Below are 25266 nucleotides of genomic sequence, written 5' to 3' on the forward strand. Positions count from 1 at the left end.
GGGGGGGGGGGGTAAGTGTGTGTTGGGGTGTATGAGGGGGGGGGTAATGTGTGTGTTGGGGTGTATGAGGGGGGGGGGGTAATGTGTGTGTTGGGGTGTATGGGTGGGTTAATGTGTGTGTTGGGGTGTATGAGGGGGGGGGGGGTAATGTGTGTGTTGGGGTGTATGAGGGGGGGTAATGTGTGTGTTGGGGTGTATGAGGGGGGGGGGGGTATGTGTGTGTTGGGGTGTATGAGGGGGGGGGGGTGTGTTGGGGTGTATGAGGGGGGGTATGTGTGTGTTGGGGTTTATGAGGGGGGGTATGTGTGTGTTGGGGTTTATGAGGGGGGGTATGTGTGTGTTGGGGTTTATGAGGGGGGGGGGTATGTGTGTGTTGGGGCGTATGAGGGGGGAGGGGGGGTATGTGTGTGTTGGGGTGTATGAGGGGGGGTATGTGTGTGTTGGGATTTATGGGGGGGGGGGGTATGTGTGTGTTGGGGTTTATGAGGGGGGGGGGGTATGTGTGTGTTGGGGTTTATGAGGGGGGGGGGGGTATGTGTGTGTTGGGGTTTATGAGGGGGGGGGGGGGGGGTATGTGTGTGTTGGGGTGTATGAGGGGGGAGGGGGGTGTTGGGGTGTATGAGGGGGGGGGGGGACAGGAAGAGTGGGGCTGTCAGTGTCATCAAAGCCAACAGCTGTTTCATACAGAAAGAGCCATGGGAGAGTACTACTGGCAGTGAAAGCTGCAGGTGTACACACACACACACACACACACACACACACACACACACACACACACACACACACACACACACACACACACACACACTCTATAATATGTGGTAGAGAGCAGGGGATTCTCTCTCTCTCTGAGTGGGAGGTTTTACTTGCCTCTGTTCTGGGCTGAAGCTCCACTTCAAATGTAACGTACCAGCAGGTACACGCTAAATGCGACAGAGGCAATTTAACATCCGTGTTCTTCCCACACACTGTTTTAACACGACAAGGCAAACTACCACACTGACGGATGGACGATCACACTGCAGTCAGAGATGAACACAGTCATTTTGACATTTATACAGCAGTTAGCAGTAGTGAAATGTTTGTATTTAAGGTACCAGACATATTTCATCTTAAAGGGCATTTCTCTGAGATGACTGATAGGAAACCACACTAATATATAAACGGATGCAGACCGTAGGTGTATCTAGATAGGTCTATGTTCATAGGTGTATCTAGATAGGTCTATGTTCATATAGGAGTAGGTGTATCTAGATAGGTCTATGTTCATAGGTGTATCTAGATAGGTCTATGTTCATATAGGAGTAGGCGTATCTAGATAGGTCTATGTTCATATAGGAGTAGGTGTATCTAGATAGGTCTATGTTCATAGGTGTATCTAGATAGGTCTGTGTTCATATAGGAGTAGGTGTACCTAGATAGGTCTATGTCTATAAGTTTATCTAGATAGGTCTATGTTCATATAGGAGTAGGTGTATCTAGATAGGTCTGTGTTCATATAGGAGTAGGTGTATCTAGATAGGTCTATGTTCATAGGTGCATCTAGATAGGTCTATGTTCATATAGGAGTAGGTGTATCTAGATAGGTCTATGTTCATATAGGAGTAGGTGTCTCTAGATAGGTCTATGTTCATATAGGAGTAGGTGTATGTTTTAACAGTAAGGCCCAAGGAGGTGTGGTATGTGGCTAATATAGCACGGCTAAGAGCTGTTCTCAGGAACGATGCAACAGTCCTTAGCCGTGCTATATTGGCCATATACCACAAACCCCGGAGGTGCCTTATTGCGATTATAAACCTGTTAACAACATAATTAGAAAAGTACAAAAATATTGTTTTGTCATACCCGATATACCACGGCTTTCAGCCAATCAACATTCAGGGCTCGAACCAACCAGTTTATAAATGACTTTAAACTACTCAACATCTCACATGCACCAACTCTGAGGACTGGTGATAGGGAACTACACCAATATGTTCTACTTTCTTTCCCCCAGTGTATAATGTTTTTTATAATATAACCCATAGTGCATTACATCGGGCAGTGTTTCCCAACTCCAGTCCTCCAGCACCCCCAACAGTACAAGTTGCTGTTGTTGTAGTCCCGGACGTTTGTCCAGAGGTAGAACAACAGGAGCTGTTGGGGGGGAGAGTTGTTGGGTGGGGAGAGCTGTTGGGGGGGAGAGCTGTTGGGGGGGAGAGCTGTTGGGGGGGAGAGCTGTTGGGGGGGGGGCTGTTGGGGGGGGAGCTGTTGGGGGGAGCTGTTGGGGGGGGAGAGCTGTTGGGGGGGAGAGCTGTTGGGGGGGGAGAGCTGTTGGGGGGGGGAGAGCTGTTGGGGGGGGAGAGCTGTTGGGGGGGGAGAGCTGTTGGGGGGAGCTGGAGGATTGGAGTTGAGAAACACTGATATCGACTGATCCAATATCCACATCAGCATGTAGAACTCCCAAGTGGTATGACAGTATGGAAACTACTGCAGCCTGTCTTTTCTTCCTTAATTATCAAATCCCTCTCTCCCATTGGTCAATCTCACCTGTAGAACCTCTGTCGGACCCACCCCCTTCCTCTACTCTCGGCCAATTTGGTGTGGACTTGCCGCTAGCCCCTCCTTCTCCCACCACCTGCCGCTCCGTAGATAAAGGAGAGTGTTGTCTGCGTTCTCCGAACCTAGAACGTACACACACACACACACACACACACACACACACAGAGAGAGAAGGAAAAACAGCCACACAAAAACACAGCAAGTTGTGGTCAAGCGCATTGAAAGTCCATTTAATTTCATTTTGCGAACATCAAGTCGCCCACAGAACAGCAGACATGCTGTTTCCCATCCACTACAACATGTGTTAGCCATAGAGATGCAGGAGTAGAGAGAAAAATAAGGAAGGAAATAAATAGAAAGTAACTTGAAAAGCAGGGTTGTGGGTGGAAGCTGCCTCCGTTGCACAGACTGGGTCATGGGATATGTATCAAATAGTACCCTATTCCCTATGTAGGGCACTAATGGTGTAGGGCACTAATGGTGTAGGGGACTAATGGTGTAGGGCACTAATGGTGTAGGGCACTAATGGTGTAGGGCACTAATGGTGTAGGGCACTAATGGTGTAGGGTACTAATGGTGTAGGGCACTAATTAGTAGGGCACTAATGGTGTAGGGCACTAATGGTGCAGGGCACTAATGGTGCAGGGCACTAATGGTGTAGGGCACTAATTGTGTAGGGCACTAATGGTATAGGGCACTAATGGTATAGGGCACTAATGGTGTAGGGCACTAATGGTGTAGGGCACTAATGGTATAGGGCACTAATGGTATAGAGCACTAATGGTATAGGGCACTAATGGTATAGGGCACTAATGGTGTAGGGCACTAATGGTGTAGGGCACTAATGGTGTAGGGCACTATATAGGGAATGGAGGACACTATATAGTGTGTGTGTGTGTGTTAGTGTGTGTGTGTGTGTGTGTGTGTTAGTGTGTGTGGGTGTGTGTGTGTTAGTGTGTGTGGGTGTGTGTGTGTGTCCTTTACTTAAAGGGGAGATCAAGCTGATCCTAACTGTTATAGACCTCTTTCTATTTTGTCCTGTTTATCAAAAGTGTTGGAAAAACTTGTCAATAATCAACTGACTGGCTTTCTTGATGTCTATTGTATTCTCTCTGGTGTCCGCTCAGGTTATGGATGTGTCAGTGCAACCTTAAAGGTCCTCAATGACGTCACCATTGCCCTTGATTCTAAGCCATGTTGTGCTGCTATTTTTATTGACTTGGCCGAAGCTTTTGATACGGTAGACCTTTCCATTCTTGTGGGCCGGTTAAGGAGTATTGGTGTCTCTGAGGGGTCTTTGGCCTGGTTTGCTAACTACCTCTCTCAAAGAGTGCAGTGTATAAACTCAGAACATCTGCTGTCTCAGCCACTGCCCTGTCACCGAGGGAGTACCCCAAGGCTCAATCCTAGGCCCCACGCTCTTCTCAATTTACATCAACAACATAGCTCAGGCAGTAGGAAGCTCTCTCATCCATTTATATGCAGATGATACAGTCTTATGCTCAGCTGGCCCCTCCCAGGATTTTGTGTTAAATGCTCAATCACAAAGCTTTCTTAGTGTCCAACAAGCTTTCTCTACCCTTAACCTTGTTCTGAACACCTCCAAAACAAAGGTCATGTGGTTTGGTAAGAAGAATGCCCCTCTTCCCACAGGTGTTGTTACTACCTCTGAGGGTTTAGAGCTTGAGGTCACCTCATACAAGTAATTGGGAGTATGGCTAGATGGTGCACTGTCCTTCTCTCAGCACATATCAAAGCTGCAGGCTAAAGTTAAATCTAGACTTGGTTTCCTCTATCGTAATCGCTCCTCTTTCACCCCAGCTGTCAAACTAACCCTGATTCAGATGACCATCCTATCCATGCTAGATTACGGAGACATCATTTATAGATCGGCAGGTAAGGGTGCTCTCGAGCGGCTAGATGTTCTTTACCATTCGGCCATCAGATGTTCCACCAATGCTCCTTATAGGACACATCAATGCACTTTAGACTCCTCTGTAAACTGGTCATCTCTGTATACCCGTCGCAAGACCCACTGGTTGATGCTTATTTATAACACCCTCTTAGGCCTCACTCCCCCCTATCTGAGATATCTACTGGAGCCCTCATCCTCCACATACAACACCCGTTCTGCCAGTCACATTCTGTTAAAGGTCCCCAAAGCACACACATCCCTGGGTCACTCGTCTTTTCAATTCGCTGCAGCTAGCGACTGGAACGAGCTGCGACAAACACTCAAGCTGGACAGTTTTATCTCAATCTCTTCATTCAAAGACTCAACCAAGGACACTCTTACTGACAGTTGTGGCTGCTTTGCGTGATGTATTGTTGTCTACCTTCTTGCCTTTTGTGCTGTTCTCTGTGCCTAGTAATGTTTGTACCATGTTGTGTTGCTACCATGTTGTGTTGTCATGTGTTGCTGCCTTGCTATGTTGTTGTCATGTTGTGTTGCTACCATGTTGTGTTGTCATGTGTTGCTGCCTTGCTATGTTGTTGTCATGTTGTGTTGCTACCATGTTGTTGTCATGTTGTGTTGCTACCATGATGTGTTGTCATGTTGTGTTGCTACCATGTTGTGTTGTCATGTTGTGTTGCTACCATGCTGTGTTGTCATGTTGTGTTGCTACCATGCTGTGTTGTCATGTTGTGTTGCTACCATGCTGTGTTGTCATGTTGTGTTGCTACCATGCTGTGTTGTCATGTTGTGTTGCTACCATGTTGTGTTGTCATGTTGTGTTGCTACCATGCTGTGTTGTCATGTTGTGTTGCTACCATGCTGTGTTGTCATGTTGTGTTGCTACCATGCTGTGTTGTCATGTTGTGTTGCTACCATGCTGTGTTGTCATGTTGTGTTGCTACCATGCTGTGTTGTCATGTGTTGCTGCCTTGCTATGTTGTTGTCTTTAGGTCTCTCTTCATGTCGTGATGTGTGTTTTGTCCTATATTTATGTTATTTATTTTTAAACATTTAATCCAGGCCCCCATCCCCGCAGGAGATCTTTTGCCTTTTTGGTAGGCTGTCATTTTAAATAAGAATTTGTTCTTAACTGACTTGTCTAGTTAAATAAAGGTTACATAAAAATAAGAACGAGAGAGAGAGAGAGAGAGAGAGAGAGAGAGAGAAAAAAAAGGGTGTTAAGTGGTTGCCGGGTGTTAAGTGGTTGCCGGGTGTTAAGTGGTTGCCGGGTGTTAACACCTTCCAACCACTTCCTTAACACTTACATAAAGGGTTATATTCAACATGCTACAGGTTACCAACACTCTCCCCATCTCTTACCCCTCAGGCATAGACTTCTGAGTCCTCCAGTGCTGTGAGGTGTCAGTGGAGCAGGAGAGGTTGGAGGGGGAAGATCGGTTGTGAGGAGAACGGCCCAGCGCCAGAGAGGAGGTTACGGCATAGTTCTCACTGCCCGGAGACATTCTGGAGGGGGGTTACCAGAGAAGAAGAAGCATTACGTTAATCAATTAGGAGATACAGAGAGAAGACATTAATCCTCTCAACCTTGTCCCTCTTCCCAAATTCAAACTAACTTTATTGACATCAAGGGAGCAATCTAAGGTTGACAAAGCAGCAATATTTTATTTGACGGAAATCACAAGTCCACACACTCATCCTCCTCTCCCCTCCCTCCTCCCTCCCTCCCTCCCCTACTTTTCTCCTCTCCTCTCCCTCTCTCCCCTCCTCCTCTCCCCTCCCTCCTCCTCTCCCTCCACTCCCTCTCCCCTCCCTCCCCTTCTCCTCTCCCTCCCTCCCTCCCTGCCCTTCTTCTCTCCCCTCACTCCTTCCCTCCCCTTCTCCTGTCCCCTCCCCTTCTCCTGTCCCCTCCCCTTCTCCTGTCCCCTCCCCTCCCTCCCCTCCCTCCCTCCCCTTCTCCTCTCCCCTCCCTCCCTTTCTCCTCTCCCCTACCTCTTGGTATCCAGCGGCCGTCCATCACTACTAACACTGCGTGGTATAGCAGCGTTTCTCTCTGGGCGTTCAGCAGACAGAGTCTTCCCCCCAGAGCTCCCCAGGCTGACGGCCCGGTTGGGGGTGTGCGGCTGGGGGGAGGCCGTCAGGGACTGCTGGGGACTACTGGAGGTTCTCTGCCACTTGTTGTCTTTGCTGCGGAACGGGAACTTGTAGTCAAACGAACCACTCTCACCACTGCCCTTATACTCAACCACTGGCATACGGTAGAGCTCAGAGCAACCTCTGTAGAGAGAGAGGGAGGGAGAGGAAGAGAGGGGGAGAGGGAGAGAGGGAGAGGGAGAGAGGGAGAGGATGAGAGAGGGAGAGGAAGAGAGAGGGAGAGGACGAGAGGAAGGGAGAGGGAGAGGGGGAGAGAGGGAGAGAGAAAGAGGGAGAGGGAGAGATGACGAGAGGGAGGGAGATAGGGAGAGGACGAGAGGAAGGGAGAGGGAGAGGGGGAGAGAGGGAGAGAGAAAGAGGGAGAGGGAGAGATGACGAGAGGGAGGGAGATAGGGAGAGGACGAGAGAGGAGAGAGAGAGGGAGACAGGAAGAAAGAGGGAGAGAGAGAGAGGGAGAGGATGAGAGAGGGAGAGGAAGAGAGAGGGAGAGGACGAGAGAGGGAGAGGACGAGAGCGTGGGGGAGGAAGAGAGCGTGGGGGAGGAAGAGAGCGTGGGGGAGGAAGAGAGCGTGGGGGAGGAAGAGAGGGAGGCAGAGAAAGCGAGGGAGGGAGAGAAAGAGAGGGAGGGAGAGGAAGCGAGAGAAAGAGGGAGGGAGAGGAAGCGAGAGAAAGAGAGGGAGGGAGAGGTAGCGAGAGGGGCAGAGGAAGAGAGGAGGGAGGACGAGAGGGAGAGAGAGGAAAAGAGAGGGGGTTAGAAGCACAGGTAAGTCTACACACACACACGGCTGACATGATGATGACCTCATAATCACCAGTCTGACCGTGACTGCAATCACACACGCCAACCCCTTAGACAAACACACACACACCTGCGTGGGGTAGCGTCTTCGTGTGGCGGGATGATGACTACCCTGACGGTGACCGACGTCCTCAGCAAGTCTATCATCTGTTCGTGGGTCAGTGTCGCCACGGCAACCTTGACAGAATATTTAATTTTAAAAAGGTTGTATAGCATACCAATATACTGTATGGTCTCAATAGATGCAAATCATTTGATACAATTTCAGAGTAATTAAAATAAACACAAGAATTATCCACACAATGAAATCTACAAGTTTAAAGGAAATGACGAACCTTGCAGATTTCGACCAATCGGCTGCCCTGCCTCAGCCCCGCCTGCCAGGCGTACCCGTATGACTCCACCTCTGCCACGATGCCCTCGTAGTTGACATGGAAACCCAGCTGGCCCAGCCCGTTACGACGTAGTGTCATCTCAGACGTCTCACAACCCTTAGTCAGGTACTGGTGGGGAGCGAGGGAGGGGCCGAGGGAGGGGAGAGCGAGGGAGGGAGGAGCGAGGGAGGAGCAAGGGAGGGTGGGAGCGAGGGAGGGGAAGGGAGAGGAGAGAGTGATTAGTTCTTGTTTATCTTAGTTGTTATTACCCACACACACTATAGTGACACTCCAACACACACACACACACACACAATATATACTCTCACAAACAGACACATAAAGACACACTTTCACTCTTCACATAAGCTGCTGCTACTCTGTTTATTGTCTATCCTGATTGACTAGTCACTTTTACCCCTACCTACATGTACATATTACCACAATTCAATTAAATACTTGTACTTCTGCACATTGACTCGGTATTGGTACTCCTCGTACAAAGCCTCGATATTGTTATTTTTTTGTGTTAATATTTCTGGCCACTTTTTTATTTATTTAATGAATCCTTTTTTTAAAACTCTGCATTGTTGGTTAAGGGTTTGTAAGTTTTCATTTCAGGGTAAAGTCAACACCTGGTTGGATTCGGCTCGTGTGACTAACAGAATTTGATTTGGGGATTCAAGACTTGTCCGTTAGTATCGGCATGCATAACAGAAGGTCTTCAGACAGACTAACTGGGGGTGCAGTAGAAATGGCTGTGTGTGTGTGTGTGTGTGGTTTTCTTTAGTCGGGGACAGGAATGAGGGCTCTTAAACTAAAGAGGAACTGGCACTATAAATACAGCTAGCTAAGGGCCCCGTGACAGACGAATGGCCACACACAACGTTATGTTATTCTATGGTGACCTAAAATTAATTTCCTTTGAAAATCCTATTTTTCTCCCCTCTCTCTCATGAATAAGTTATTCAGTAGACATACCTAGCTGCTTTGAAAAGACTCTTTGGGCTGAGGTGGACAGGGACTGTTTCGAGGCAGACAGGGACTGTTTCGAGGCGGACAGGGACTGTTTCGAGGCAGACAGGGACTGTTTCGAGGCGGACAGGGACTGTTTCGAGGCGGACAGGGATTGTTTCGAGGCGGACAGGGACTGTTTCGAGGTGGATAAGGAGTACATAGTGGTTCTAAATACTTTCTGCAGTCTGTGTGTTCGACCACTTGCAGGAAGACGAGAGGTGAGTGTGTCTCCTTCCACCTGCTCCCTCACACAAAGTTGGCAGCACTGACTGAACATCAACACATTCATCAGAAAAAAGCAGATGCAATCTATTGAACATTGTGTCTGAAAGCCCTGTGAAAGCCCTGTGAAAGCCCTGTGAAAGCATTCGTGAAAGCCCTGCGAAAGCCCTGTGAAAGCCCTGCGAGCGCCCTGTGAACGCCCTGCGAACGCCCTGAGAAAGCCCTGCGAAAGCATTCGTGATCATCTGCGTTTCCCTCTTTTTGAACGCATCTACTAACACGCAACAGACACTGTTTGGATGTGTGTACGTGCGTGTAGGTATGTGTGTGTGTAGGTATGTGTGTGGATGTGTGCGTGTAGGGGTGTGTGTGTGTGTATGTGTGTGTGTGCGTGTAGGTATGTGTGTGTGTGTGTGTGTGTAGGGGTGTGTGTGTGTGTGTGTGTGTGTGTGTGTGTGTGTGTGTGTGTGTGTGTGTGTGTGTGTGTGTGTGTGTGTATCACACCATTGAGTGGGTTGGAGGAAACGGAAGAAGTCTTTCAGAACCAGCTGATGATGCTGATTACATAACATGTTTTACCTCGCTCGTTGCCATGGCAACAGTTTAGAACCATCACCCGAGGCAATTATAACCAAGTAGGCATCCCAAATAGCACACTATTCCATATATAGGGCACTACTTTTGACCAGGACAAATAGGGCTCTGGTCTATAGTAGTGCACTACAGTGCCTTGCGAAAGTATTCGGCCCCCTTGAACTTAGCGACCTTTTGCCACATTTCAGGCTTCAAACATAAAGATAGAAAACTGTATTTTTTTGTGAAGAATCAACAACAAGTGGGACACAATCATGAAGTGGAACGACATTTATTGGATATTTCAAACTTTTTTAACAAATCAAAAACTGAAAAATTGGGCGTGCAAAATTATTCAGCCCCTTTACTTTCAGTGCAGCAAACTCTCTCCAGAAGTTCAGTGAGGATCTCTGAATGATCCAATGTTGACCTAAATGACTAATGATGATAAATACAATCCACCTGTGTGTAATCAAGTCTCCGTATAAATGCACCTGCACTGTGATAGTCTCAGAGGTCCGTTAAAAGCGCAGAGAGCATCATGAAGAACAAGGAACACACCAGACAGGTCCTAGATACTGTTGTGAAGAAGTTTAAAGCCGGATTTGGATACAAAAAGATTTCCCAAGCTTTAAACATCCCAAGGAGCACTGTGCAAGCGATAATATTGAAATGGAATCTACCAAGACCTGGCCGTCCCTCTAAACTTTCAGCTCATACAAGGAGAAGACTGATCAGAGATGCAGCCAAGAGGCCCATGATCACTCTGGATGAACTGAAGAGATCTACAGCTGAGGTGGGAGACTCTGTCCATAGGACAACAATCAGTCGTATATTGCACAAATCTGGCCTTTATGGAAGAGTGGCAAGAAGAAAGCCATTTCTTAAAGATATCCATAAAAAGTGTTGTCTAAAGTTTGCCACAAGCCACCTGGGAGACACACCAAACATGTGGAAGAAGGTGCTCTGGTCAGATGAAACCAAAATTGAACTTTTTGGCAACAATGCAAAACGTTATGTTTGGCGTAAAAGCAACATAGCTGAACACACCATCCCCACTGTCAAACATGGTGGTGGCAGCATCATGGTTTGGGCCTGCTTTTCTTCAGCAGGGACAGGGAAGATGGTTAAAATTGATGGGAAGATGGATGGAGCCAAATACAGGACCATTCTCGAAGAAAACCTGATGGAGTCTGCAAAAGACCTGAGTCTGGGACGGAGATTTGTCTTCCAACAAGACAATGATCCAAAACATAAAGCAAAATCTACAATGGAATGGTTCAAAAATAAACATATCCAGGTGTTAGAATGGCCAAGTCAAAGTCCAGACCTGAATCCAATTGAGAATCTGTGGAAAGAACTGAAAACTGCTGTTCACAAATGCTCTCCATCCAACCTCACTGAGCTCGAGCTGTTTTGCAAGGAGGAATGGGAAAAAATGTCAGTCTCTCGATGTGCAAAACTGATAGAGACACACCCCAAGCTACTTACAGCTGTAATCGCAGCAAAAGGTGGCGCTACAAAGTATTAACTTAAGGGGGCTGAATAATTTTGCACGCCCAATTTTTCAGTTTTTGATTTGTTAAAAAAGTTTGAAATATCCAATAAATGTCGTTCCACTTCATGATTGTGTCCCACTTGTTGTTGATTCTTCACAAAAAAATACAGTTTTATATCTTTATGTTTGAAGCCTGAAATGTGGCAAAAGGTCGCACAGTTCAAGGGGGCCGAATACTTTCGCAAGGCACTGTATATAGGGAATAAGGCTCTGGTCTAAAGTAGTGCACTATATAGGGACTAGGGCTCTGGTCTATAGTAGTGCACTACATAGGGAATAGGGCTCTGGTCTAAAGTAGTGCACTATATAGGGGATAGGGCTCTGGTCTAAAGTAGTGCACTCTATAGGGAATAGGGCTCTGGTCTAAAGTAGTGCACTATATAGGGAATAGGGCTCTGGTCTAAAGTAGTGCACTACACAGGAAATAGGGCTCTGGTCTATAGTAGTGCACTATATAGGGAATAGGGCTCTGGTCTAAAGTAGTGCACTATATAGGGAATAGGCCCCTGGTCTAAAGTAGTGCACTATATAGGGAATAGGGTGCCATAGGGCTCTGGTCTATAGTAGTGCACTATATAGGGAATAGGGCTCCATTTGGGATATAAATCCAGTCTGCCAGAGCTTTTTAATGACCCTTCACTAGATAAGTAGTCATAAAATCACATCATCAGTACGCAGACTAGACCACAACAACTTCTGACTGAAACAATAGAAGACACTGGAATGTAGTGTGTGTGTGTGTGTGCGCGTGCCTGTGTGTGTGTGTGCCTGTGTGTGTCCTCACCTCCAGTCGTTTCACCACCTCTCTGAAATCCTCTGTGTTGTTACTGACAGACCTCAGAGACACACTCTCCCCTCTCTCATAGAAGATCCTCATGGAGGCGGGGCTCCCAAGCGTCCAGCCAATCACGTCCTTAGTAGCACAGTTAAACACTACGGCCTTGGCCTCCTGATCCAATAGAATGAGGAAGTCGTTGGAGATAGCCAGTAGTGCTTCAAGCTCTCCTCCCGCCCCATGATCCTCGGCGTGGACCGCCCACGTGACGGCGCCGAGGCTCCGAAGCTCCGCACCCGCGTACGGACGACTCTTCTCCTTCCTCTTGTGAGCCAATGAGATGAAGGGGAATTTCCCGGATGGGTCGATGGGGGTCGACGTGGTGTGGCGCTCTGCCAGGTCTCTGAGGTACTCCTGACGTGTCCGTGTCGCCATGGCGCGAAACTTGTGAGATTTGTGGGCGGCGTTCTCTGCGTTGATGATCTTGGCCAAGAGGAAGTCCCGGAACACGGAGGACTTTGGGAAGGACACGTCCTCTGGGATGGGAGGGCCGAAGGACGGGACGTCACGAGAACGAGTGACCGCCACGCTAAGCAGGCGAAGAGAGAGAGAGACGATTACGGCATGAATGCACAAGATGGGTAAATACTGACACACTGCTAGGATATAATAAATTATAAATAACATTAATAAAATGTCAAACTTGGGAGAGGTCTCTCCATCCCTCTCCCCTCAACCCATCCCTCCCTCCCTCTCCCCTCAACCCATCCCTCCCTCCCCCTCACTCAACCCATCCCTCCCTCCCTCTCCCCTCAACCCATCCCTCCCTCCCTCTCCCCTCAACCCATCCCTCCCTCCCTCTCCCCTCAACCCATCCCTCCCTCCCCCTCACTCAACCCATCCCTCCCCCTCACTCAACACATCCCTCCCCCCTTCTCACTCAACCCATCCCTCCCCCCTTCTCACTCAACTCATCCCTCCCCCCTTCTCACTCAACTCATCCCTCCCCCCTTCTCACTCAACCCATCCCTCCCCCCTTCTCACTCAACCCATCCCTCCCCCCTTCTCACTCAACCCATCCCTCCCCCTTCTCACTCAACCCATCCCTCCCACCTTCTCACTCAACCCATCCCTCCCCCCTTCTCACTCAACCCATCCCTCCCCCCTTCTCACTCAACCCATCCCTCCCCCCTTCTCACTCAACCTATCCCTATCCCTCCCCCTCACTCAACCCATCCCTCCCCCTCACTCAACCCATCCCTCCCCCTCACTCAACCCATCCCTCCCCCTCACTCAACCCATCCCTCCCTCCCTCCCTCCCTCACTCCCCCTCACTCAACCCATCCCTCCCTCTCCCTCAACCCATCCCTCCCTCTCACTCAACCCATCCCTCCCTCCCTCTCACTCAACCCATCCCTCCCTCCCTCTCACTCAACCCATCCCTCCCTCTCACTCAACCCATCCCTCCCTCTCACTCAACCCATCCCTCCCTCTCCCTCAACCCATCCCTCCCTCACACTCAACCCATCCCTCCCTCACACTCAACCCATCCCTCCCTCACACTCAACCCATCCCTCCCTCACACTCAACCCATCCCTCCCTCCCCATCCCTCCCTCACACTCAACCCATCCCTCCCTCACACTCAACCCATCCCTCCCTCACACTCAACCCATCCCTCCCTCACACTCAACCCATCCCTCCCTCCTCTCTCCCATCCTTGTGGTGTTATCAGGACTAGAGACAGAGCTGTGGTGTTATCGGGACTAGAGACAGAGCTGTGGTGTTATCAAGACTACAGACAGAGCTGTGGTGTTATCAGGACTAGAGACAGAGCTGTGGTGTTATCAGGACTAGAGACAGAGCTGTGGTGTTATCAGGACTAGAGACAGAGCTGTGGTGTTATCGGGACTAGAGACAGAGCTGTGGTGTTACCGGGACTAGAGACAGAGCTGTGGTGTTATCGGGACTAGAGACAGAGCTGTGGTGTTATCAGGACTACAGACAGAGCTGTGGTGTTATCGGGACTAGAGACAGAGCTGTGGTGTTATCAGGACTAGAGACAGAGCTGTGGTGTTATCAGGACTAGAGACAGAGCTGTGGTGTTATCAGGACTAGAGACAGAGCTGTGGTGTTATCAGGACTAGAGACAGAGCTGTGGTGTTATCAGGACTACAGACAGAGCTGTGGTGTTATCAGGACTAGAGACAGAGCTGTGGTGTTATCAGGACTACAGACAGAGCTGTGGTGTTATCAGGACTACAGACAGAGCTGTGGTGTTATCAGGACTAGAGACAGAGCTGTGGTGTTATCAGGACTACAGACAGAGCTGTGGTGTTATCAGGACTAGAGACAGAGCTGTGGTGTTATCAGGACTACAGACAGAGCTGTGGTGTTATCAAGACTACAGACAGAGCTGTGGTGTTATCAGGACTAGAGACAGAGCTGTGGTGTTATCAGGACTAGAGACAGAGCTGTGGTGTTATCAAGACTACAGACAGAGCTGTGGTGTTATCAGGACTAGAGACAGAGCTGTGGTGTTATCAGGACTAGAGACAGAGCTGTGGTGTTATCAAGACTACAGACAGAGCTGTGGTGTTATCAGGACTAGAGACAGAGCTGTGGTGTTATCAGGACTACAGACAGAGCTGTGGTGTTATCAGGACTACAGACAGAGCTGTGGTTTTATCAGGACTACAGACAGAGCTGTGGTGTTATCAGGACTACAGACAGAGCTGTGGTGTTATCAGGACTACAGACAGAGCTGTGGTGTTATCAGGACTAGAGACAGAGCTGTGGTGTTATCGGGACTAGAGACAGAGCTGTGGTGTTATCAGGACTAGAGACAGAGCTGTGGTGTTATCAGGACTAGAGACAGAGCTGTGGTGTTATCAGGACTAGAGACAGAGCTGTGGTGTTATCGGGACTAGAGAGAGCTGTAGTGTTATCAGGACTAGAGACAGAGCTGTGGTGTTATCGGGACTAGAGACAGAGCTGTGGTGTTATCGGGACTAGAGACAGAGCTGTGGTGTTATCAGGACTAGAGACAGAGCTGTGGTGTTATCAGGACTACAGACAGAGCTGTGGTGTTATCGGGACTACAGACAGAGCTGTGGTGTTATCAGGACTAGAGACAGAGCTGTGGTGTTATCGGGACTAGAGAGAGCTGTAGTGTTATCAGGACTAGAGACAGAGCTGTGGTGTTATCAGGACTACAGACAGAGCTGTGGTGTTATCGGGACTAGAGACAGAGCTGTGGTGTTATCGGGACTAGAGACAGAGCTGTGGTGTTATCAGGACTAGAAACAGAGCTGTAGTGTTATCAGGACTAGAGACAGAGCTGTGGTGTTATCAGGACTAGAGACAGAGCTGTGGTGTTATCGGGACTAGAGACAGAGCTGTGGTGTTATCGGGACTAGAGACAGAGCTGTGGTGTTATCGGGACTAGAGACAGAGCTGTGGTGTTATCGGGACTAGAGACAGAGCTGTGGTGTTATCGGGACTACAGACAGAGCTGTGGTGTTATCAGGACTACAGACAGAGCTGTGGTGTTATCAGGACTAGAGACAGAGCTGTGGTGTTACCGGGACTAGAGACAGAGCTGTGGTGTTATCAGGACTACAGACAGAGCTGTGGTGTTATCAGGACTAGAGACAGAGCTGTAGTGTTATCAGGACTAGAGACAGAGCTGTGGTGTTACCGGGACTAGAGACAGAGCTGTGGTGTTATCAGGACTACAGACAGAGCTGTGGTGTTATCAGGACTAGAGACAGAGCTGTAGTGTTATCAGGACTAGAGACAGAGCTGTGGTGTTACCGGGACTAGAGACAGAGCTGTGGTGTTATCAGGACTAGAGACAGAGTTGTGGTGTTATCAGGACTACAGACAGAGCTGTAGTGTTATCAGGACTAGAGACAGAGCTGTGGTGTTACCGGGACTAGAGACAGAGCTGTGGTGTTATCGGGACTAGAGACAGAGCTGTGGTGTTATCGGGACTAGAGACAGAGCTGTGGTGTTATCGGGACTAGAGACAGAGCTGTGGTGTTATCAGGACTAGAGACAGAGCTGTGGTGTTATCAGGACTAGAGACAGAGCTGTGGTGTTATCAGGACTAGATACTGAATGAGTCCTGTCCTATTCTGTTTTACAGCCACAACCTTTAAGTTACTCTGATAACTAAATTAGCCCAAATCACTGACCTGGTTCACCGACATTTTCTTAGCGAACAAATCGGTCAACCCTGTTGAGTGCCTCCCTTTCTCGTGCGTGTGTGTGTGTGTGTGTGTCTCTCTCTTAGGACGTGTTGCCACTTACACGTGCTATTAGCTGATGGGAAAAGTTAGAAGGAAAGAGGAAGTAGAGAGAGAGAGAAACCTCTGGATTTACATGACTAGCCTAGCGTGTTACACGTCCTTAATAATACTGTAGAGATTACCTTGGACGCAGCAACACGTGTCCGTTTTACGTTACGCTCCATGGCTATGAGTTTTACCTTGCTTCAAGAATAGTCAACAGCACATTGTCCATCAAATAACCCTTCAACGACAATTTCTGCAGCCCCGTGGAAATCCAAATTAACATAATAAATTAAACCTGTCCATTTAAACAAGAGACACATGGACTGCGTCTCTGTCCACTGCATCCGCCCATTTCGCCATTCCGCGTCTGTGGTGAAAGGTGGTCGAGCTAGAGGGGGGTTCGTCAGGTGGTCGAGCTAGAGGGGGGTTTCGTCAGGTGGCCGAGCTAGAGGGGGGTTTCGTCAGGTGGCCGAGCTAGAGGGGGGTTCGTCAGGTGGCCGAGCTACAGGGGGGTTCGTCAGGTGGCCGAGCTACAGGGGGGTTTGTCTGGTGGCCGAGCTAGAGGGGGGTTCGTCTGGTGGCCGAGCTAGAGGGGGGTTCGTCAGGAGGCCGAGCTAGAGGGAGTTTGTCAGGTGGCCGAGCTACAGGGGGTTTGTCTGGTGGCCGAGCTACAGGGGGGTTTGTCTGGTGGCCGAGCTACAGGGGGGTTTGTCTGGTGGCCGAGCTACAGGGGGGTTTGTCTGGTGGCCGAGCTACAGGGGGGTTTGTCTGGTGGCCGAGCTAGAGGGGGGTTTGTCTGGTGGCCGAGCTAGAGGGAGTTTGTCGAATGGTTTGGTCTACCAATTCTCTCCCATCCCTCCCCCTCTCTCCCCATCCCCCCTCTCTCCCCATCCCTCCCCCACTCTGAACGGTTTGGTCTAGCAACTCTCTCCCCATTCCCCCCCCTCCCTGAACGGTTTGGTCTACCAACTCTCTCCCATCCCTCCCCCTCTCTGAACTGTTTGGTCTACCAACTCTCCCATCCCTCCCCCTCTCTCCCCATCCCCCCTCTCTCCCCATCCCTCCCCCACTCTGAACGGTTTGGTCTAGCAACTCTCTCCCCATTCCCCCCCCTCCCTGAACGGTTTGGTCTACCAACTCTCTCCCATCCCTCCCCCACTCTGAACGGTTTGGTCTAGCAACTCTCTCCCCATCCCCCCCCCCTCCCTGAACGGTTTGGTCTACCAACTCTCTCTCATCCCTCCCCCCCCTCCCTGAATGGTTTGGTCTACCAACTCTCTCTCATCCCCCCCCCTCCTCCCTGAATGGTTTGGTCTAGCAACTCTCTCCCACCCCCCTCCCTGAACGGTTTGGTCTACCAACTCTCTCCCATCCCTCCACCCCTCTCTCCCCATCCCCGGGGGGGAGTTGGTGGACCAAACCATTCAGGGAGGGGGGGGAGTTGGTAGACCAAACCATTCAGGAAGGGGGGGGGGGAGTTGGTGGACCAAACCATTCAGGGAGGAGGGGGGGGGATGAGAGAGAGTTGGTAGACCAAACCATTCAGGGAGGAGGGGGGGGGATGAGAGAGAGTTGGTAGACCAAACCGTTCAGGGAGGGGGCCCCTCCCTGAATGGTTTGGTCCACCAACTCCCCCCCCTCCCTGAATGGTTTGGTCCACCAACCCCCCCCCCCCCCCCCCCCTCCCTGAATGGTTTGGTCTACCAACTCCCCCCCCCCTCCCTGAATGGTTTGGTCCACCAACTCCCCCCCCCTCCCTGAATGGTTTGGTCCACCAACTCCCCCCCCCTCCCTGAATGGTTTGGTCCACCAACCCCCCCCCCCCCCCCCCCCCCCCTCCCTGAATGGTTTGGTCTACCAACTCCCCCCCCTCCCTGAATGGTTTGGTCCACCAACCCCCCCCCCCCCCCCCTCCCTGAATGGTTTGGTCTACCAACTCCCCCCCCCCCCCCCCCCCCCCCCTCCCTGAATGGTTTGGTCCACCAACTCCCCCCCCCCCCCTCCCTGAATGGTTTGGTCCACCAACCCCCCCCCCCCTCCCTGAATGGTTTGGTCCACCAACTCCCCCCCCCCCCCCCCCCTCCCTGAATGGTTTGGTCCACCAACTCCCCCCCCCCCCCTCCCTGAATGGTTTGGTCTACCAACTCCCCCCCCCCTCCCTGAATGGTTTGGTCCACCAACTCCCCCCCTCCCTGAATGGTTTGGTCTACCAACCCCCCCCCCCTCCCTGAATGGTTTGGTCTACCAACTCTTGGGGGGGCCCTACCTTATGTTCCATGTAGTTAATCTGTTATTCAATGCGTTTCTATGGGCTAATAGCAGTCAGACCAAATTCAAATGTTTCATCAAACAAATGTTTTTCTATTACTTGATAGCTTAATTAAGGCGTCGTAGAATTCTAAATCAAATAGCTAAATTATCCTTGGTGTGACAATCTTAAAACAATTCCGTATGTTAACTGGTAGAATCTGGTCGATCACCAAACATTTCTGTTAAAACAACAACGATAAAATCAATTTTTTTTATTTGTTTCGCGCTGTTGATGGTAGGCGCACTTGATTCATCAGCGCCAGGAAGACACAAAGTGTTCCTATTTCGAACCATCTCATACGTCTGAAGGTAAAAGTCTGCCTTATCCGGTAGAGAGCCAATCAAGTGCATCTACAGGCCTCCCGCTGGCCAATCAGATAACTTTCTCGAGCCAAAAAGGAAGTCTTGAACGCACAGCAAAGAGGATAATGTGAGATTCCAAACCTTTTAAAAACCACGACTAGAGAGAGACTTAATGAATACAACAAAGAGCTGCTGTTTTTACGAGTTCATGTGAAGTTGTTGTTCAGCACATCTTTAATTCATCAGTTTTATAAAGCCATAAAACGCACGTTTCAATTAGCTGGTGTTGTTATTATTCTTGGCTCTTTAATATCGACTTCACTTTCTCTAGGTCATAGAAGTAAGTAACAACACGGATTGGTACACGAGGCAGATGTCACGCAGTGCGACTTAAGTTTCGGCATCAGCTGGAAGACTGTGCCCCCCCCCGTTTCGCAGCAGAGGGAGGGAGGAGGGCGGGTTGGCCTCACTGTTGCTCCCTCCTCCCCCTCAGACTGACCATCAGATCCAGGCCATCAGTCCCCTTTAAAAGAAAAAGCTATTTATTATGCTCACTGTCAGCTGTGCCTCACAAGTAATACAACAAATTATCTATACCAGTATGACTGTATATTATACCTACAATTTGGAAAAACTAATTTCAAAACGGTTTGACATGAACAACATTGGCAGGGCAATTTTGTATTTTTTTAGGATCCCTATTTAGCCACTGTGAAAGTATCAGCTACTCTTCCAGGGGTCCACATGAAACATGCCACAACACACAGTACAGAACATTATTAATCCAGGACTGAAATACTTTTTTATTTTAAATGTCACAGAGCCGACATATCAGTCACACACAATATCTAGGTCTAATAATTTGCACTGTAGAAGTAACTTGAATTGGTCGCACTGCGTGACTTCTGCCTCATGTGCCAATTCATGTTGTTACTTGTACAGTGCAAATTACAATACAATATATGCACTGCTCAAAAAATAAAGGGAACACTAAAATAACACATCCTAGATCTGAATGAATGAAATATTCTTATTAAATAGATCATAGCATCACTGCCTTCCTCTTGCAGGAACTGCTGACACACTCCAGCCACATGAGGTCTAGCATTGTCTTGCATTAGGAGGAACCCAGGGCCAACCACACCAGCATATGGTTTCACAAGGGGTCTGAGGATCTCATCTCGGTACCTAATGGCAGTCAGGCTACCTCTGGCGAGCACATGGAGGGCTCTGCGGCCCCCCAAAGAAATGCCACCCCACACCATGACTGACCCACCGCCAAACCGGTCATGCTGGAGGATGTTGCAGGCAGCAGAAGTTCTCCAAGGCGTCTCCAGACTCTGTCACGTCTGTCACATGTGCTCAGTGTGAACCTGCTTTCATCTGTGAAGAGCACAGGGCGCCAGTGGCAAATTTGCCAATCTTGGTGTTCTCTCGCAAATGCCAAACGTCCTGCACGGTGTTGGGCTGTAAGCACAACCCCCACCTGTGGACGTCGGGCCCTCATACCACCCTCATGGAGTCTGTTTCTGACCGTTTGAGCAGACACAGGCACATTTGTGGCCTGCTGGAGGTCATTTTGCAGGGCTCTGGCAGTGCTCCTCCTGCTCCTCCTTGCACAAAGGTGGAGGTAGCGGTCTTGCTGCTGGGTTGATGCCCTCCTACGGCCTCCACTACGTCTCCTGATGTACTGGCCTGTCTCCTGGTAGCGCCTCCATGCTCTGGACACCACGCTGACAGACATAGCAAACCTTCTTGCCAAAGCTTGCATTGATGTGCCATCCTGGATGAGTTGCACTACCTGAGCCACTTGTGTGGGTTGTAGACTCCGTCTCATGCTACCACTAGAGTGAAAGCACCGCCAGAATTCAAAAGTGACCAAAACATCAGCCAGGAAGCATAGGAACTGAGAAGTGGTCTGTGGTCCCCACCTGCAGAACCACTCCTTTATTGGGGGTGTCTTGCTAATTGCCTATAATTTCCACCTGTTGTCTATTCCATTTGCACAACAGCATGTGAAATGTATTGTCAATCAGTGTTGCTTCCTAAGTGGACAGTTTGATTTCACAGAAGTGTGATTGACTTGGAGTTACATTGTGTTGTTTAAGTGTTCCCTTTATTTTTTGGGGGGCAGTGTATTTAAAAATGTCTGGGTCTTCACAGTCCCCTTTGTGCCAGTAAGGTGTTCTTTTATCTGCTTTTCAAAATATGGATTTATTTCTAGCTCGCGTTTACCTGGGGGTGGCAGAGAGTTTCATGTAGTCATGGCGATATTTAATACTGTTCTGGAACGTGGAGACGGTGAAGAGACCTCTGGTTGCATGTCTTGTGTTGTACAGATGAGTGTCTGAACTGTGAAGAGACCTCTGGTTGCATGTCTTGTGTTGTACAGATGAGTGTCTGAACTGTGAAGAGACCTCTGGTTGCATGTCTTGTGTTGTACAGATGAGTGTCTGAACTGTGAAGAGACCTCTGGTTGCATGTCTTGTGTTGTACAGATGAGTGTCTGAACTGTGAAGAGACCTCTGGTTGCATGTCTTGTGTTGTACAGATGAGTGTCTGAACTGTGAAGAGACCTCTGGTCTCATGTCTTGTGTTGTACAGATGAGTGTCTGAACTGTGAAGAGACCTCTGGTTGCATGTCTTGTGTTGGTACAGATGAGTGTCTGAACTGTGTTACCAACTGCTTGAACAGACAGTTCGGTGATGCAGTCAATCTCTCCTCAACTCTGAGCCAGGAGAGACTGACATGAATGTTACTGAGGCGCCTTTTCCCTCCGTGTTCATCCAAGTGCAACATGCTGCTCTGTTCTGGACCCAATGTATCTGTGTTTGTTCTTTAGCTGCACATGACCACACAACTGGGCAGTGGTCCAGGTGCCACAAAACTAGGTCCTGTAGGACCTGTCGGGTCGACTGAGACGTCAAGAAGGCAGAGCAGCGCCCTATCACAGACAGACCTCTTCCCTTTTTTGAGCGACCATTGAGTCTATATGTTTTGACGTTGAAAAACAACATGTCCTATTCTAGGAAATACAGTCTCAAATCACGACCAAACCTCCCGACGCCAATGACTACAGAAGGGGAAAAAATGACCTACTTAGCACTTGCATTTAAAAAAAAAAATAGGTTAACCTATGGAGAACACAACATACCTATATCTCTGTGAAAATATTACGTACATGCTGTGGGAAACACTTAGCATTGCTCGTTCTGCAGGCCAGGCCAGTGAGTCAGAGGGAGAGAGAGACAGAGAGGAAGATGGAGACAGAGAGGCAGAGCCAGAGAGAGACAGAGAGAGAGAGAGGCAGAGAGAGAGAGGCAGAGACAGAGAGCCAGAGAGAGACAGAGACAGAGAGCCAGAGAGAGGCAGAGAGCCAGAGAGAGGCAGAGAGACAGAGAGAGGCAGAGAGAGGCAGAGAGAGGCAGAGAGAGGCAGAGAGAGGCAGAGAGAGGCAGAGAGAGGCAGAGAGAGGCAGAGAGACAGAGAGAGACAGAGAGGGAGAGAAGAGAGATAGAGAAGAGAGACAGAGAAGAGAGACAGAGAGGGAGAGAAGAGAGACAGAGAAGAGAGACAGAGAGCCAGAGGAGATAGAGAAGAGAGACAGAGAGCCAGAGAAGAGAGATAGAGAAGAGAGAGGGAGGAGAGAGACAGAGGGAGGAGAGAGACAGAGGGAGGAGAGAGACAGAGAGGGAGGAGAGAGACAGAGAGGGAGGAGAGAGACAGAGAGGGAGGAGAGAGACAGAGAGACAGAGACACAGAGAGAGACACAGAGAGAGACAGAGAGAGAGACAGAGAGAGAGAGACAGAGAGAGAGAGAGACAGAGACACAGAGACACAGAGACACAGAGACACACAGAGAGAGAGAGAGACAGAGAGACCGACAGGGAGAGGGATGAGAGTAATGCCAGAATGTATTGTTCCCTCCTGACCTTATTGGATGAGAGGATGAAAGAGACAGAGTGATAGAACATATAGTTCTGTGGTCTCTATGATTGCAGTGGTATAAATAACCAGTGTGTGGGCTGATGGGATCTCTCAGCTTCCGCTGCTGCTGCCCACACAATCAGTGTTACAGAGTGAGGATGTGAGAGAGAGAGAGAGGATGTGTGAGAGAGAGAGGGTGTGTGTGTGTGTGAGAGAGAGAGAGAGAGAGAGAGAGCGAGAGAGAGCGAGAGAGAGCGAGAGAGAGCGAGAGAGAGCGAGAGAGAGCGAGAGAGAGCGAGAGAGCGAGAGAGCGAGAGAGCGAGAGAGCGAGAGAGAGCGAGAGAGAGCGAGAGAGAGCGAGAGAGAGCGAGAGAGAGAGAGAGAGAGAGAGAGAGAGAGAGAGAGAGAGAGAGAGAGAGAGAGAGAGAGCGAGAGAGAGCGAGAGAGAGAGAGAGAGGATGTTTGTGAGAGAGAGAGAGAGAGAGGATGTGTGTGAGAGAGAGAGAGAGGGAGGATGTGTGTGAGAGAGAGAGAGAGGGAGGATGTGTGTGAGAGAGAGAGAGAGGATGTGTGCGAGAGAGAGAGAGAGAATGTGTGTGAGAGAGAGAGAGATCGAGAGAGAGAGGGAGGATGTATGTGAGAGAGAGAGAGGATGAGTGAAAGAAAGAGAGAGAGAGAGAGAGGATGTGTGAGAGAGAGTGAGCGAGAGAGAGAGAGGATTGTTGAGAGAGATTGAGGATGAGTGAGTGAGTGAGAGAAAGAGAGAGAGAGAGAGAGAGAGAGAGAAAATGAGAGCGAGAGAGAAAATGAGAGGATGAGAGCCAGAAAGCAGTGCACGTCATCACAACCTGAACCAGATACTCTGTCTCATATATTGGATAAAAAGCCTCCGTGTCTGTTTGATACATATTTGTCTATGAACAGGGTCTAATACGCCTTCCAGAATAGACCCTGATACTGATGTCATATCTAAAAACATCAAGCCAATCAAATCCGAGTCGCACAACACAACACTTCCTGAGAGTCTTAGGTAATAAATCACTGAACCGGTGTTACACTACATAGCAGCCAACCGGTGGACACTCCCATAACGGACTGGGAAAACACACCCCTAAACTATAACAACGTAACCGTGGAGACCTCCTGTTAAGTATCAACGGCTGTTTGAACCCTGGATTAGAGGGAAACAGGTTTTCCAGGGTGTGAATTGAGTGTGAAACCACCTATAAAACATCCAGGAGAGCTCATTCTAACCACACACACAGCCAGCCAGACAGACACACACAGCCAGCCAGCCAGACACACAGCTAGCCAGCCAGCCAGACACACAGCCAGCAAGCCAGACAGACACACAGCCAGCCAGCCAGACAGACACACAGCCAGCCAGCCAGCCAGACACACAGTCAGCCAGCCAGACACACAGTCAGCCAGCCAGACACACAGTCAGCCAGCCAGACACACAGTCAGCCAGCCAGACACACAGTCAGCCAGCCAGACACACAGTCAGCCAGACAGACACACAGCCAGCCAGACAGACAGCCACACAGACAGACAGCCACACAGACAGACAGCCACACAGACAGACAGCCACACAGACAGACAGCCACACAGACAGACAGCCACACAGACAGACAGCCACACAGACAGACAGCCACACAGACAGACAGCCACACAGACAGACAGCCACACAGACAGCCTAACCAGAAGCAGCAACACTCACCAACAGTACTGTTACTCCAACCTGTTGAGCAGCTCAGGGCTTCAGGCCTCGAAACAACTCAGAGACTTTAATACTGGATTTAAACACGATTAGCTGTCAATCATAAAGAAACAACCTATCATCAAACCTCCATTTTCCTCCAAAAGTGTATGAATATCTACGTTAGATCCAGACGGCAAACGAAGAGGAATGAGAGGACAACACAGAGAGAGAAGAGAGAGAGAGAAAGAGAGAAGAGAGAGAGAGCACAGAGCCCAAACAAAACAAAATGGAGGGGTAGGAATTTAGTCACATGAGTGGTTTTGGTGGGAGAGAGGAGGGGGGGCAGGGGGTACCCATTGTGTGCCGGGGTGAGGGGATAGATGGAGGTCGAGAGGGAGGTAGAGGTAGAGAGGGAGGTAGAGAGGGAGGTAGAGAGGGAGGTAGAGAGGGAGGTAGAGAGGGAGGTAGAGGGGGTAGAGGGGGTAGAGGGGGTAGAGGGGGGTAGAGGGAGGTAGAGGGGGGTAGAGGGAGGTAGAGGGGGGTAGAGGGAGGTAGAGGGAGGTAGAGGGAGGTAGAGGATGGTAGAGGGAGGTAGAGGGAGGTAGAGGGAGGTAGAGGGAGGTAGAGGGTGGTAGAGGGAGGTAGAGCGGAGTAGAGGTAGAGGGAGGTAGAGCGGGGTAGAGGTAGAGGGGGGTAGAGCGGGGTAGAGGTAGAGGGGGGTAGAGCGGGGTAGAGGTAGAGGGGGGTAGAGCAGGGTAGAGGTAGAGGGGGTAGAGGGAGGTAAAGGGAGGTAGAGGGA

At 49.7% G+C, this 25266-nt stretch overlaps 1 protein-coding gene across 1 annotated transcript in view; it reads right to left on the minus strand.

Annotated features, from left to right (window-relative positions):
* LOC139396863 (signal-induced proliferation-associated 1-like protein 1) overlaps positions 1-25266 on the minus strand; it is a gene marked incomplete at both ends in the record, with an annotated part of 76680 nt that overhangs the window by 23033 nt on the left and 28381 nt on the right. The window contains 6 exons of the mRNA XM_071143777.1: positions 2530-2663; positions 5819-5962; positions 6449-6733; positions 7480-7586; positions 7745-7912; positions 11938-12517. Coding sequence (XP_070999878.1) covers positions 2530-2663; positions 5819-5962; positions 6449-6733; positions 7480-7586; positions 7745-7912; positions 11938-12517 — 1418 coding nt within the window. The remainder of the gene's footprint in view (positions 1-2529; positions 2664-5818; positions 5963-6448; positions 6734-7479; positions 7587-7744; positions 7913-11937; positions 12518-25266) is intronic.

The sequence above is a fragment of the Oncorhynchus clarkii genome, unplaced genomic scaffold, assembly GCF_045791955.1.
Source record: "Oncorhynchus clarkii lewisi isolate Uvic-CL-2024 unplaced genomic scaffold, UVic_Ocla_1.0 unplaced_contig_6550_pilon_pilon, whole genome shotgun sequence".
Taxonomy (NCBI): Eukaryota; Metazoa; Chordata; class Actinopteri; order Salmoniformes; family Salmonidae; genus Oncorhynchus; species Oncorhynchus clarkii.